Below are 16136 nucleotides of genomic sequence, written 5' to 3'. Positions count from 1 at the left end.
GTGGGTGTTCCTTGGTGAGGGCTGGGAGCATGCTGTGATGCAGCCAGGATTGAGGGCGTTGAGTTGGTCAGCCGTGTAGCGGTGTCTGGAGGTGCAGGGTTCTCGTGGACCGGGGGTGTGGCGCTGGGCGCGGTCCAGGTGCGGACAGGCACAGACGGGCTTGCCTTTGGCGCAGCCGCACCGCGGCTGCCATAAGTGGAGGGGAGGGTGGGAGTGGCAGCTGGGAGGTGGGAGGGCTTGTCCCATGGGAGGGCTGGGGGTGGGGCTGCAAGGGACGCAGTGGCGGGAAAGGGAAACAAGCCAAACGGTGAGAGAAGGAGGGGGAGGCGGAAGGGGCCGCAAGGGACTCAGCGGCGGGAAAGGGAAACAAGCAAAACGGTAAGAGAAGGAGGGGGGAGGTGGGAGGGGCCGCAAGGGACGCAGCGGCGGGAAAGGGAAACAAGCAAAACAGTGAGAGAAGGAGGGGGGAGGCGGCAGGGGCCGCAAGGGATTCAGCGGCGGGATAGTGAAACAAACAAAACGGTGGGAGAAGGAGGAGGGAGGCGGGAGGGGCTGCAAGGGATGCAGCGGCGGGGAAAAGCAAGGGGGGACGGGCAAGGAGGTGGCGCAGAAGGCGGAGCGGGGAGCGACCTACCTGCAAGCAGGGTCAAAGGTTGCGCCCAGCTAGCGCGCCGCGGCTGCCATTAGAGGAGGGGAGGGCGGGAGTGGCAGCTGGGAGGGCTTGTCCTATGGGAGGGCAGAGGGGTGGGGCCGCAAGGTATGCAGTGGCGGGAAAGGAAAACAAGCAAAATGGTGAGAGAAGGAGGCGGGAGGCGGGAGGCGGGAGGGGCCGCAAGGGACGCAGCGGCGGGAAAGGGAAACAAGCAAAACGGTGGGAGAAGGAAGGGGGAAGCGGGAGGGGCCGCAAGGGATGCAGCGGCAGGGAAAAGCAAGGGGGGACGGGCAAGGAGGTGGCGCGGAAGGCGGAGCGGGGAGCGACCTACCTGCAAGCAGGGTCAAAGGTATGATCATGTTGTAAAGATTTTGGACACACCCATGTTTTCAGCTGTCTTCGGGAGTGTATAGGTTCCTGAATTCTTCAAATCTTGGTTCATAACACATTCCAGAGCTTGGCAGCTTGTACTGTAAAAGCAGTGCCTCCTATGAGTCTCTTATGGTCAGGTGGTATGATGATTTGAGATTTATATATGGAGTGCAGTTTTCTGTTTTGTTTGTATTTCTTGAATTACACTGTATGTAGATGATCATTTTCCTTAGTAGGCCCTGTGGACAATGCAGAGTGTGTTGAATATTGCTATTTCAGTTACAGGAAGCAAGTGGAGTGATTGCAGGACTAGAGTCATGCATATTCTTGGGTGAAGGCAGAGAATGAGTTTTACAGCAGAATTTGGGATTAGTTGTAGTTTGCGTATGATGAAACTGGGTGCACCTGGGTATAGACTGTCTCCATAGTCAAGCTTTTAGAATACTAGTGTTAGGAAAACCTTTAGCTTTTGTTGGTACAGAAAGATGTTACATACTGTTTTCGTTCTGTAGAAGGCGCTCTTTGATACCTTGTTGACATGTGGTATCCAGATTGGGTCTGGGTCCATGTTTACCCATAGGTTTCTTAATGGTCTTAATGTTGTTGGCGAGGACTTGAGCTACTTAGACCATAAGGCTGTAGGATCTGCATGTCATGCCCTCTGCCTTCCACTGTTGAGCTTTAGGCCATTACTCATCATCCTTCTACTTCTGGCAGAAGGAAGCTGTCAAGTTTTGAGTTAGATATGCCTTTGGGCAATCGATTTTAAAATGATTTGTGTGTCACTTGTATAGTTGTAACAGGTTGGATTGAATCATATAATCCAGTCTGGTAAGAGAGTTGGTTTGATTTAAAATAATAAAGAAGATATGATGGATTTCTGTGGGATGTCTCACAGGGTTGGGTATGAGGAGTTGATGTGAAAGCTTGGAATAATTGGATACTTTTTCTGTCTTTGAGGTAAGAAGCAAACCAATTTAGAGCATGTTCACATATTCTGAAATGATGGAGTTTTTTTAGTAGAATGAGGTGGTGGATAAGTTAAAAATGCAGAAGATAGGTTCAGGAGCAATAGGGTAACCTCTCTGTTCTTGTCCAGTGTGAGTGTTACGTCATCCCGAAGGGATATGATGGCTGACCCTGTGTCTCTGCTTGACCTGAAACTGGATTATAGGTTTGACATCAAGTTATTTTCTTCCACAAATTTTGAAAGTTGAGTAAACACTGCTCTTTTAAATATGTTTCCTAGGAATGTCCTATTTGATATCAGTGTGTACTTTGCTGGACGGGCGGGTTGAAGTTTTTCTTTTTGAGGAGTGGTCTAATAAAGAAAGTTTTCATCTTCGTAGGAATAAAAACCAAGAGACATATTATGCATGTGTTGTACCACGTTTGCACCACACAAAGTGATACATGCATGCCGCAAGGCTCTAAGTCAAATTTATGAAGCCACGCAAAGCCACTGTGCATGGCTTTGAGTATCCTCATAAATCTGGGGTAGCGCAACGCAGTACAGGTCACTGCGTTGCACTACTCTGCCCTGGGTAAGCGATCCATGGGTGATGCAGTGGGTGTTTCCACGCAACACACATGGATTTTGACTCATCCCCAGATTTACAAGACCATGTATGCCTGGGGATGCGCCAAAGCCTTATGCCTCCACAGGCGAGGCTCAACAAGGAAAAGTATGTTTATTTCTTCTTGTTGTTTCTTCTTTCTTTGTGTGCTGCATTCTCTAGCACACATAGCGAAACAAAGCCTCCCAGGATTGTTTTTGTGGAGGAAGGTCCCCCCTTTTGCACAAAAACAATCCTGCATGCAACACAGACACCCCTACACCATGGTGCAAGGGTGCCTGCATTGGTGCTAGGCAGCCAAAAGAGCACCAGCGCAGGGGGATAGGACATGAATGTGCTGTATAGCTTAAATGCAGCACATTCCTGTCCTTTCCCTTTGATGCAAGGCAGTGCAGAAATGTGATTTGCTGTGCTCCCCTGTACCAAAAATCATAAATATGCCCCCTGGTTTCAGGGAATACAAGGGGTATTTTTAATATTATTAGAAGTTCATGATGGTCTCTTGTGATGTTATTGTTAAGGATATTTTTGTCTGTGAGTGTATTTTGAAAGTATTTAGTGGTGGAAAATTGCTTTGAGTTTTTATTTGGGGGTTGTCTCATGTGTTGGGGTATTGTTCTCCTTAAAGTAATTTAATATCATTTTGATTTAATTCTTGATATTTCCATTGAAGATTTTGTCACACAAGCCTTGTATTTGTGGTGTTTCTGTGTTTATTGTTTACCACTACTGATTGCGGAATTCCGCTAGAATCTTCTGGAGTTCCTTAGAAGGGCAGTCGGCTTCAATTCTACATGCGGAATAGCGTTGTCTTTTTGTGTTTACAATGGCTCTTAAATAGGCTGTTCTTGAAATTATTACTTTAAAAAACTTTTCTGATCAAATCTGGAAAGAAAATGTTTAAGGTTTTATATGACTCTTAGAAGTTTGTTGTCATTTTTTTGGGGTATCAAGTTTTAGATTAGAATCTAGAATGGTTGCCAAGCAATGTGCAGATGAGATCATCTTGTGTGCAATTCCCTTTCTGCTTACATTTGACTTTGGACAAAGAATGAGGTAATAGTCTTATGGATGTTTAGTTTTAGTGTTAGACAGATGTATTTCAATTTGCGGAGTGCAATGTTGTGTGGAAATCTGTGTTATTACACGAACACATAATTATTGCACAGATTCATATTTTCAATGGATTGCACAGTAATGATGGCAAATCAAATAATCCCATGCTCACATGAAGCTAACTGTGATAATGTGTTGCACCACAGAATACAGGCCATAAACAGTATTTTGTGTGACTTTTGTGCTCAAGGCACACAAGTGCAGGTGCTCTCACAGATAACCAACCAAGGGTCCATTGCTTGCTAGGTGTGTTTTTAGCAAATTGTTGCATAGATTAGGCATTGAAAAATCATGCCACAGTACCCATCTCATCCCCTTCCCATAGTCAGCAGTTGAACAGTATGCAGTGCAAGGATGGGGCCATGTGGCACACCTAATAGTTAAAGTGTAAGTTTAAAGAATGCTTTGCTCATTTTCACTTGTTGAAATCAGTTTGTCAGACAGCTTAAGGACCTGTTTACTGCAGTGCTTAATTTTTGCCTAATTTGTAAAAAAATAAAAAAAATAAAAGTTCCAGGGCCCTCGTCAGAAGGCCACTGCATCTTGCACCACCCCTGGCCCCTGCCAGCACTGCCAATGACAGTACCAACACAATTACTTACCATCACACTGCTACGAGTGTCACAATTCAGATTAGTCTAGGTCCCCAACAGCTAAAAGAATGTCTTATGAAGCAGGAACTAATTATTTGTAATGTACATGGGATTAATAAACAACTGTTGTTGTACTTATCTCTAAATTGAACACACAGCACCACCACGTGACAGAGCTGGTGTTGCTCTGATAAGTGCTGGTGTTGACAAGTAAGTGAAGGTGCCGAGATCGAGAAACCACTGGCTCAGATTAAGCTGTGTATAGGAGCAGTGAGCTCATCATGATCCATTGTGTCAAGCAATGATAAATCATGCAGCACTAGAAGGCATGAGTTTCCATTGTCAAGTGCAGAAGGGAGCCAGCAGCTATTATGGGGAGGCTTCTTCCTTTGGTACTAAGGGCCAGATGTAGCAAAGGTTTTTGCCCATTCTATGTCTATGGGAAAAAGTGTTCGTACATATGGCCCTAAGCCTGGTACTAAACCCAGGTCAAAAATTAGCTAAACGTTGGTGTTCATTTAGTTGGTTAGCTAATCATGTCTCAAGCAGTTTTGCCATGTATGGGGTACTGGTGATATGGCTGATTAGGTCTGTTTAGTAAGGGGAAGTTCAGCTTGCTCAATGATGGGCCACATGTGGGCATTTTTTCTGCAGGTCAGGCACACTACCACTCTTAAGAGATGCATTGAGCAAGTTTAGCCGGAGTGGTATAAAGCATCCTTGTGCTTTTTGATGATGGAAGGAGAGTTGGGGCAGCAGAATTTTGCAAAGGTCTGGCCTGATGTATGTATGAATACTTTGTAGAGCGATGTTGAGAAGGTGCTTCGTTTGACTGAGATGTTTCCTGCAGGGCAATGCTGGAAGATTGTCTGTGGCAGATGAAAGATGGTCCGTTTCCTTCATGAGCGCCAAAGTTTTATTGGAAAACTTATTGTTCAATGCCCCTCAATGGGACTGACTTTCCTGATCTGTGAGCTGGAGGGCTTTAGTTTTAGGAGGTAAAGTACTCTGTAAAGTGTTTACAGATCTATTTAGCCTGCTTTTACAAAAATGTATACGTGGCTGTGCACAGGAGCTTTTGGTATGTGTGTCACGAGGATTTATATTATTTAAGGGTGGGTGCTTTCTGGTGGATACTTTCTCCACTTTCGGTCAGTTGATCTTAGTGTTTGTCTACATTTTGGTGAGAAAACCAGTAGGAGGATTTTTCTTGCTCTTTATAATTTAGTAAGTGGATAGTCAGTTGTGTCCACTATGTGAGCTAGGTTGAAGTTATATTCTTGAAGATTTAAAGCAGGCTCTTAGTTAGAAATCTTGGAGACACCAATGGAAAAAACATGTCATTGAATACTTGAGGGTCAGTATTTGGGTGAATTTCAGGGTCTTTTTTAGGGGGATCAGTCAGTGAAGCAAAGGAAAGGAAAAAGGGGCTGTATAAGTTATCAGATTAATCCACCGGAAGAGGGATCAAGGTTTATACCATTTTTTCTTGCCAATTGTAAAATCATTAATGGAAGTTTTCACACATGATTGAGAATTTAAGTGTTGGATTAGATTATTTTTTACGAGAAGTGACAGGAGATCTTGACCTTGCTTTTCTGCCAACAAAAAACGAAGGGCCAGATGTAGGAAACGTTTTGCATGGCACAAACTGCGAAATTCGCAGTTTGCGCCATGCAAAACGCGCATTGCGCTACACATTCCCATTTTGCGAGTCAGTACCGACTCGCTAAATGGGAATGCGACTTGCAAATAGGAAGGGGTTTTCCCCTTCCTATTTGCGATTCGCATCGCTTTGCAGAATTGCTTTGTGACCGCGAATGCGGTCGCAAAGCAATTCGCAGTTAGCACCCATGTGAAATGGGTGCTAACCCATTCGCAAAAGGGCTCTAAAAATATGGACCACTGCCTACTCTGAAAAAATGAAACCAAATGGTTTCATTTTCACTAGTGTATTGCAACTCGTTTTCCTTTAAGGAAAACGGGCTGCCATACCAAAAAAAGAAAACTGCTTTATTGAAAAAGCAGTCACAGACATGGTGGTCTGCTGTCTCCAGCAGGCCACCATCCCTGTGAGTGCAGGGAATCGCAAGGGGGTCGCAAATTGCGACCCACCTCATTAATACTAATGAGGTGGGTCTTTGTGACCCCCTTGCGATTCGTAGATGGTGTCAGGGACACCATCCTGCATATGGGATTGTGACTCGCAATCACAATTTGCGAGTCGCAATCCAATTTCTACCTACATCTGGCCCGAAATCACTGATAAAACGGCTGTCATTAGAGGAAAGGCCTTAGCCAATAGTACATTTGAGTTTATTATCAATGAAGGTGTTAGTTTTACGTGGAGTACAATAGATGATGCTTTGCCTGCTCTTCGAGCCCTTACTTTGGGGATGTCAACGAGCAGGCATTCAAATGAGGAGATTGTTTCAGTTTCAATGATATTGCTCTTGAGGGGCTCCATATAAATAACTGCTGCTTCTCTTGTCGTCTATGATCGGTATTACATGCAATGATGTCCCCAATTAGTAGTAGTGTTTCAACTGTTGCTTATCACGCAAAATTGAGCTAGTTCTTAAGAGATGTGTTTGCTCGCTGCTATTTGCCAGGGTGAAAGGTGTTTGCAAATTCATGAACAATTGGGTTCACTTTGAAAATGTACACCTTCATATATATTTTGCAAAAAGGTTTCTCTTTCAATATTAAATTGGTTTCTCTATGCAGAAGAAAGGTGTATGGAATGTGCTTGGAAGTTAGTGACCAGGAGAAATCTCTTGTGGCTCAAACATTGCTTTGCAACGTTTTTATTAATTAACCATTTCTTTCTATCTTTTTTGTCCTCAATGATAGATAAGAGGGAGACAAATGAGGCCAGATCCTCTCAGCAACAGTCACGGAGGATTCCAGTCATTACCGAGCTGAGTAAGATGTGCTTATAAAAGCAAATTTATATTGCTAACTGTTTGCTGTATTAATTGTGTCATGAGTAATTTACTCAGAGGGTTTAATGATATGAAATGCATTCATCCGCATGGATTGAGAGGGTATTGCCCACTATAGTCCATGACAATGAGCTTGTGTGTTTGTGTTTTCATTGACTAGCACATATGGGTGAAGTCGCTTTTCCTGCTAATAGCTTTGTTCACAATATAGAACATAAGGAACAAAGGGCCAGATGTACGAAGTCTGTTTGCATTTCTTAATGGTCTGAATCACTATTTCAGTCCATTAAGAAATGCAAACTGGGCTTTTCTCATGTACAAAGGGCCACATGTAGCAAGCTTTTTGCACATCGCAAAATTGTTCCCTTCCTAATTGCGAGTCGCAGTGCAATGTAGGATTGGTTTGTGACCGCGAACGCGGTCGCAAACCAATCGTATTTTGCACCCTTTTCAAATGGGTGGTAACCCATTTGCAAAAAGGAAGGGGTACCCATGGGACCCCTTCGCCATTGGGAATGGCACTGATAACATTTTTTCAGAGCAGGCAGTGGTCATACGGACCACTGCCTGCTCTGAAAAAATGAAATGAAAACGTTTCATTATTCGTTTTTGTAATGCATCTCGTTTTCCTTTAAGGAAAACGGGCTGCATTACAAACAAAAAAAAAAAACTGCTTTATTAAAAAGCAGTCACAGACATGGTGGTCTGCTGTCCGCAGCAGGCCACCATCCCTGTGCGGGCCGCCATTCGCAAGGGGGTCGCAAATTGCAGCCCAGCTCATGATTATTCATGAGGTGGGCATTTGCGAACCCCTGCGAATTGCAGATGGTGTCAGGGACACCATCCTACATTCGGATTTGCGACTCGCAAATGGTGAGTCACTCTGACTCGCAATTTGCGGGTCCCAAATCCAAAATTTCATACATGTTGCCCAAAGCCCTTTAAGGAATCGTAAATTGCGATTTCTACCCTGTGGAAATCACAATTTTCAATTCCCAGAATAGGAAATAGCACATAGGGATTTCTTAATTGCGATTCTTATTCTGATGTACCATACATTTCCTAAATGCGACTTGGGCATTTAGGAGATGAAATTACCATCGACTTCAAGTCGATGGTAAACAGGTGCAATTCAAAAAAGCACCCCAAAGTGTTTTTATTTTAATTGCAATAGAGCAGACACATGCCGCTTAGGCATGTGTGTGCTCTACAGGTGCACCCCTATTTTTGGGGTGCACCAAGGGGGGGGACTTTTGCCCATTCCATCCTTGGTTTTGCATTTCCTAAATAGCAATTTCCTAATTAGAAATCACTATTTAGGAAATGCAAAACCAGCCCATTGACTCAAATGCAATGGGGTTTCTTGATAACAATTTCCTAATAGTAATTCCTACTTTTTAGGAATCACTATTAGTTAATCAGTATCTTAGTGCATTGCATTTTGCAATTCTTAAATAGCGATTTCTATGAAGTCGCTATTTAAGAAATGCGAAATTGAATTTTCGTACATCTGGCTCAAAAATGTTGGGTATCAACATACATTAACAGGATGGCCTCTAGCAGCACCATTCCTTACCCATTTGGACTGTAAAGTCTCCCTGAGAATCCCTATTCTGTGCTTCAATCCTCTGCCCTCAGCAGGTCAACATATTACTGAAATGTTGTTTTCTATGTCATTCAATTAAAATTTGAGTGATAAACAATGCACATTATACCATAAATCATAGAACTAAAGAATTAAGTAAAGGGTGCACCAAATAAAAAGTCACAAGTGAGGTAAGTATGGTATAAAGCACAAGCCAATTCACAGGAGATTGATCGGTCCTTCTGATGAGAGGAACCTTTAATCTTGTGAGTCAGAAATGGATTTCATTACTTTTTCGGAGAGTATATTCAATATCGTTATGAACCTTAAATCCGGCCTTTTTTAATATATAAATTTCAGTACATAATTAAGTAACGTGCTCTTTATAGGTGGTCATCACAGTTAGCACAACCCCAGCAGAAGGAGTTAAATTTGTGTAATGAAAGTAGCATCACAAAAACATTGTAGTGGGCAGTCTAGGGATCTACCACACAATTGGGTGTTTACTTTGGTGTTAGCCTGGGATGGGATCAAATCAGAAGTGGGCAAATGACAGTAGGACTGTTGCATAAGGGGCTACACACTCAGGCCCATATTTATGGTCTTTGTGGCACAGGACAGCACAGCAAGTGACCTTGCTGCACTGCCCTACATCACAGGGGAAGGGCGGGAACGTGCAGTATTTATCCAATATGGCGCATCCCTGTTGTTTCCCCCTGCGCTGGAGCCCTTTAGGCTGTATAAAACTGATGCAGGCACCCTTGCACCACAGTGTAATAGGGCCTGTGTTGCATGCAGTATTCTGGTGCCCCTTACTGCACAAAAGCAATGCTGATAGGCTTGTTCCTCTTTCTATGTGTGCTGTAGAATTCAGGAAATATGGAAAGAGGAAAAAAATGGGGAGAAATAAACATGATTCCTAGTTAAAACTGTCCTGGGGTGGCATATCTTTTTGGAGCATTCCCAAGTTTACAAGTCCTTGTAAATCTGGGAATGCATCAAAATCATTGGATGTTTGATGGGAACACCCCCGCAACATCCATGGAAATGCCTCTCTAGCGCAGAGTATAGTAACACAGTGATTTGTGCTGCGTTACATTACTTGAGATTTATTCAAGCCACGCAAGGCCATGCAAGGTGGCCTTGTGTGGCTTCATAAATCCCACATAACGTTTGTGTCTCTCTTGCAACAAGTTGCGCTGTGCAGGAGTGACACAAACAAGGCCATAAATATGGCCTTCATTCTATAAGTTCCAGCTGCAGTTTCTTTTCAACAGGCTTTTGGATGTGGCTGGATAGGTACTCTATCCGGTCCTAGGTTGCGTGTGTTCCAGTTCAGGAAACTCTTGGCCTGGCATTTTGGGCTGGACTGCACCCACGAGGAGCAGGGTCAAGACTAATTTGCATGTGGTTGGGTCCAAATTGAGGTGGCTTGGTGGGCAAACAAAAACCTATAGATTGGAATGTGGCCAGTGGCTGAGACCAATTCAAGCATTCCATCCATTACCTTCTTGTTTTTGGATAGGTAGTCTGGCATATAGGGAAGAGGGAATAATGCAACCATTCTCAGGGAAGAAATGCTGTAAGAAAAAAATCAAGTTGGTAAATAAAAGGGTCATTTATTGATGGGCTTCATCTTTAAATGCAGAAAAAGATATCGAAGTCCAATTTTGTGTTAGAACGCATAGGAAAAGGAAATAGGATGTATACAACCAAGTGTCATCAGACCTTGAGGAATGATGGTATGTATTAAGAAAAGTTGCTATATTATTTCTTTTTTGCGAGTGGTTTAATACCATCCCTAAGTGGGCAGAGGTACCAAGTTCAAAGTAATGCAATGCTTTAGTGAGTGTTGATGTTAAAAAAATGAAATGTATTTTTCTCGTAGAACATGGCCCAAATGTGCACTTCTTGAATATGTGCGGTGATGATCATCAGTGCCCCAAGAGGAAACTTTACCGAACACGGCTGTTTGCTTCAGGATCAGTCTTTTCTGATACTCTCATTGATTCCCTACTGTCGACCGTAAGTACAATCATGTCAACAACTGACTGATTTATTCTTTGAATGGCTCATTATAAAAATGAATTTTCCTCATCTCATCATTTACTGTAATTCTGTCAGTATAAAGAAGACGTGAAAAGTGTTAATAAGAAACTGAGTAACTGATGAGATAAACATACCGCCTGTTCCAGATTCAGTTGTAGTGGTTTGCAAAATTTATATTTTGACTGTACAAAATCTATTTACAATTATTTGGACCATGTGACAGTTGGAATGAGGCTTCCGGTGCCTGTGTCTTACTGTCACTGTGTTTTCATGTTCCCATGTCCCTCTCTTCCTGAATGCTCTGTTGGCACTTTATCGTGGTCTTAGGCCCCCATCTCCCTGTATTTGTGTGCCCCAGTTGCCTTGTCCCCTCGTCTCCATGTCCTCCATCGCCTTTACCCGTTGTATTCTAGTCTTTTTGTTTTCTTGTTCTGGTGTTTCCTTGTATCCGGCGTGTCCATGTCCCTGTTTGTGTCATTTGTTTTTTGTTCTGTTACTGTGCATTTATGTAGCACATCTGAACTCATAGTGTGATGAATTTCCTAGTAAGTGTGCTGGGTTTCTGCAGACTGTTGTTAGTATGTGCCCCCCGAAGCTCTACTAGTGCCCTTGTTTCTACTTCAAAGTTTTTATATTAGAAAATTATGTTTTATTCAAAATTTGTGATGAAAAAATCATAAAATGTGCATGCAGTTAGTTAATACATAAATGAAACAATGGAATTTGGTTGTATGTTGTGCAATTATTGTTTCCAAAGCCACATATCACAAAAACACTTTTGAGAATGATGAATCCTGTGTTATAAGACCTTCATATTCACTTGGATCCTATCCCTCTTGTATCTTTCATGAAAAAAATCATACTACATCGGACTATAAATAATAAATCAAACGTTCAAGTGTAAATATCAGTGATTCTGGTTCCTTCGTCAGGGCAAGGTTAATCTTTACTACCTGTGTACTCTACACTGTAAGATGGTATACATATATATATATATCTATATATATCTATATCTATATATATATATATATATATATATAGATATAGATATATATATATATAGTCGAAACATGTTGTCAGTGCATAAAACTACCTTTGTGGAGTTCTTATCTGGATATTCACCACTTCTCTCATTGTATAGGGGATCCACACTCATGGCTTCCACTGACTATATATGTAACCGGGTGCTTGTGGAACTCAAGTATGTCATAATTATTTAAAAAAAGGGCAAACACAAGTTTGAGAAACCACGCTCTCTCAGGAGAATTGGTACTACTTGAGCTTATTTATCAATCCCCATGATGTGTTTCAGCCACAAGGGCCCTTGTTCACATGTGAAGGGCCTTATGAGGCCCTGGTGACCCCATACCTATGGGTATTATGAAAATTAAAAGGGGGGATGCACACCCCACCTCACTGATCCTTGTTCGGTCCTGGGGACCCTATCCCTTTGGGCCATTTCTGAAAATTAAGGAGATGGAGGCTGTGCAGCTTTCCTCCCCAACCTGCTATCAACCCCAAGACCCCATCCCCTCTGACTCACATCTTTTAAAGGTGGGTGCTCTAGTGCCCACCCAGAGCACCAACCAAATACTTGTTGGGGGCATGCAGTGGGAACCGGCATTGCTCCCTCCCTGAAGGAGCAGTTACTGATGCTGCTCCCTCATGGCAGGAGCAATATTTTGATCTGTTTCCCTGCCTGCATCAGTGTTGGGGACAGCGGAGGAAGCCACAGAGCCCCACAACTCCACCCAGTTCCCTTCATAGTCGGAAGCTGGCTATTTATGCTGTTCCCTACAGGTGGGAGCAATTTGTGTTATGTTTCCCTGCCATCAACATTGCAGACAGGGAAACAGAGCAAAAGTCTGCTCCCAGCCAGAGGGAGCATTTTTAAAGCTTCCACCAGCTGGGAGCAGTCTTTCTATTTGTTCCCATTTGGCGGAGATTTAAAAATGCTCCCGCCGAAGGGAGCAAACACATATTTCCATGCCTGTGGTAGTGCAGGCAGTGAAACTACTGTGTCTCGATGGTAGAATCCCTAGGACACAGTAATTGAGCTGCCCCTGGGGGTGGGACTCTGTGGCCAATAAATGCTCACAGATGTTGGCCACATGGTACCCCCTTTTTACTTAAGTGATGGCCCTTGGGGATGGGGTGTCTAGAGCCTTTTTTAGCATTAGGGAAGGGAGCCTCCTCTTTAAAAATACATTGGGCCCCAGTGGATGAGGTCCCTGGGGCCACAAACGTCTCAGGAAGGGTGGCTGCACACCCCCTTCCTCTTAAATATAACTAGCCTTAAGGGATGGAGTCCCAGGGACCATAAATGGGCTCGGAGGGCAACTTATGCCCCCTGGTGGTTGCCATTTTGGATTGGTTTTTCTGAGGCCCAAAGGATTCCCATGGAATCGCAGCAAGATCTGCTGATTTTTATTTTTTATTTTGGCACCAGGGGAGTCCCTTTATGTCCACCCCAGGTGCCTAGGGGAGGCAGGGTATCTCTTCCTTGCCCTCTTATATAATTTTTTTAAAAACTTTAGGACAGGTGACTTATTCCCTGAGTCCTATGATGGCTGCCAAACGCATTTTTCCCATTTTGCTGGTAGCCAGCCAGAGCAATCACCCCAGTGAGAGTTTTACTCCTGCGGCAGCCAGATGGTCCAAGGGAAAAAAGGTTCCTAAGCCAATCAAACTGCTCTATTTTTCAATTGGCACTCCCACAAGACTCTCGAGAGACTCTCGCCAGCCCAACCGTCCAGATTCACAAATATTTTTGAACCTTAATTTCTCAACTACTGAACATATTTAGACCCAATCACAAAAAGCACACAAACCAATATCTAGCTTCCTGCCAAATTTAGTGTAACTCCGTTCAGCAATTTTTGCGATAGAGCTTCTTAAAGAAGTCAATGGAAAATTCATGGGGATTTTGTCTTTTGGGACTTCTTTTTTCTCTCCCCTGTCTTGACAGATAACTCTATAACTTTCCATGCATAAACCAGGCAAAAAAGAGCACTTTTCTGGATGTCTGTGAAGGTTAGTCAAACAGTGCCAAAGTTCTAACAATTCAAAAATGCATTTCCTATGGAAATGCTGACTTAACTAAAGGTTTAAGTAGCATTATAGTTAGGTGAATTTTTCAGTGACAACATTAACATTTTGAACCAAAAAAGTAAAGTAATTAAGCAGTTATTGTTAGTAGCATGAAATTAAAACTTTAGGTTATAGCTAGAACTTTAGAATTTCAAATGTTTGTGTAGTTTAAGTTTTTTTTGAATAATTACATTTTCCTAACTATACATTTTATTTTTTTCATTGAATTTGTATGTTTTTTTTAAATATTGTCTTTTTAAAGTATATGATGTTGTCTATTTGACTTTGAATTGAAGTGAAGGGAGGCACAGTACAGTGCAGTGACGTGGAGTGCAGTAGCATAGAGTAGAGTGGTGCAGAGTAGAGGATGGTGGCATAGAGTGCAGTAGTGTAGAGTGAAGTGGCGTACAGTTCTGCACAATAGACTAGAATGGTGTACAGTGCGCTATGATAGAGTGCAGCACAGTAAAGTGTCAGAGAGTGGAGTGGAGTAGAGTGGTTTGTAGAGCAGAGTGGCATAGAATAGAGTAGTGTAGAGTTAAGTGGGGTAGAGTGAAATGGGGTAGAATAGACTGGCATACAGTGCAGCAGCATAGAGTACTGTGGTGTACAGTGCAGTTGCATAGAGTGAATTGGCATAGTATAGAGTGGTGTACAGTGCTGTGGTGTAGAGTGCAGACTGTCATTACATAGAGTGGTATAAAATAGAATGGTATAGAGTGCAGTGGATTAGAGCGCAATGGTATATAGTGCAGTAGCGTGGAGTGCAGTGGCATACACAAGAGTGGTAGAGAGGCACATAGTTCAGTCATTTACAATGCAGTGGCATATAGTGCAGTGGCATAGACTGCAATGATGCATTGTGGAGTAGAGTGGCATGGAATGCAATGGTGCAAAGTACAGTGCATTGGTGTACAGTGCAGTGACATACCTTAGAATGGTGCAGAGCAGTGTACAGTGGCACGGAGTGCAGTGGCATAGAGTGGTAGAGAGGAGAGCACAGTGGCGTAGAGTGTAGTTGAGTTGTGTGGCATATACTGCAGTGGTGTGAACTACAGTGTTACATAGTATACTAGAGTGGCATACAGTGCAGTAGTGCATAGTAGGGTAGAGTGACAGAGTGCAATAACATACAGTAGAGTGATGTAGAGAGGAGCAGAGTGGCGTAGATTGCAGTGGCATAGACTTGAGTGGTGCAAAATAGATTGGCAGTAAAGGCAGTGCCATACAGTAGCGAGAATAAAGTGTGGTAGAGTGGAGTAGTTTAGAGTAGGGAGGGGTGCAGTTCTGTGGGGTAGAATACAGTGGCATACAATATTGTGTGAAGTAGAGTGGGGTAGAGTGGCACTGTGTGGAGTGGCGTGGTATATAGTAGAGTGCAGTAGAGTAGAATGGCATAGAGTAGTGCAGAGTGGCATAGAGAAGGGTGCACTGGCATACAGTAGAGTGGACTGCGTAGAGAGCAGTGGCATAGAGTGCAGTGGCATACAGCAGAGTGGTGCAGAATAGTGATAGAGTGCAGTTGTGTGCAGAACAGTGGCGTAGAGTGGTGTACAATAGAGTAGAGTGGCACAGAGTCCAGTGGTGTAAAGTTAATTTGCACAGAGTACAGTAGATTGGGGAAAAAAACACTGGAGTACAGTGTAGTGGAATAGAGTGGTGCAGATTAGAGTGGCATAGAGTGCAGCGACATAGAGTAGAGTAGTGTACAATAAGTTGGTATATAGTGCAGTGTCATTGAGCAGAGTGGTGTAAGTAGAGCAGTGTGTTGTGGATTGCAGTGGTGTACAGTATAATGCAGAGACGTAGAGTACAGTGACATACATTTCAGTGGCACAGAGTAGACTGGTAGAGAGAAAAGTGGGGCGGAGTACAATGGCATAGAATGCAGTGGCTTAGAGTGCAGTGGCATAGACCATGTGATGCTGAGTACAGTAAAGTGGCATAGACTGTAGTGACACAGAGAGTAGGGATTGTAGTAGAGTGGTGCAAAGTAGAGTGACAAAGAGGAAAGTAGCGCAGAGTAGATTAGAGTGGTGTGAGGTGCCGTGTGGAAGAGTACAGTGAAGCAGAAAAGAGCAGAGTCGTATGATGCAGTGGTGTACAGTGGAGTGGCTCAGGGCCAGATATATGAAGCCTGTTTGCATTTCTTAATGG

At 43.3% G+C, this 16136-nt stretch overlaps 2 protein-coding genes across 2 annotated transcripts in view; both read left to right on the top strand.

Moving 5' to 3' along the window:
* Positions 1-7252, top strand: part of LOC138265111 (calcium-activated potassium channel subunit alpha-1-like) — an 82395-nt gene extending 75143 nt beyond the window's left edge. The window contains exon 4 of the mRNA XM_069212654.1: positions 7164-7252. Coding sequence (XP_069068755.1) covers positions 7164-7252 — 89 coding nt within the window. The remainder of the gene's footprint in view (positions 1-7163) is intronic.
* Positions 7253-10734: 3482 nt separating this feature from the next.
* LOC138266632 (calcium-activated potassium channel subunit alpha-1-like) overlaps positions 10735-16136 on the top strand; it is a 101355-nt gene continuing 95953 nt past the window's right edge. The window contains exon 1 of the mRNA XM_069215452.1: positions 10735-10865. Within this exon, the coding sequence (XP_069071553.1) occupies positions 10758-10865 (108 nt within the window). The 5' untranslated portion in view covers positions 10735-10757. The remainder of the gene's footprint in view (positions 10866-16136) is intronic.

This window comes from Pleurodeles waltl, chromosome 11 (genome assembly GCF_031143425.1).
Source record: "Pleurodeles waltl isolate 20211129_DDA chromosome 11, aPleWal1.hap1.20221129, whole genome shotgun sequence".
Classification (NCBI taxonomy): Eukaryota; Metazoa; Chordata; class Amphibia; order Caudata; family Salamandridae; genus Pleurodeles; species Pleurodeles waltl.
The sequence above is the reverse complement of the archived record's forward strand: the minus strand, read 5'-3'. Positions and strand labels throughout refer to the sequence as shown.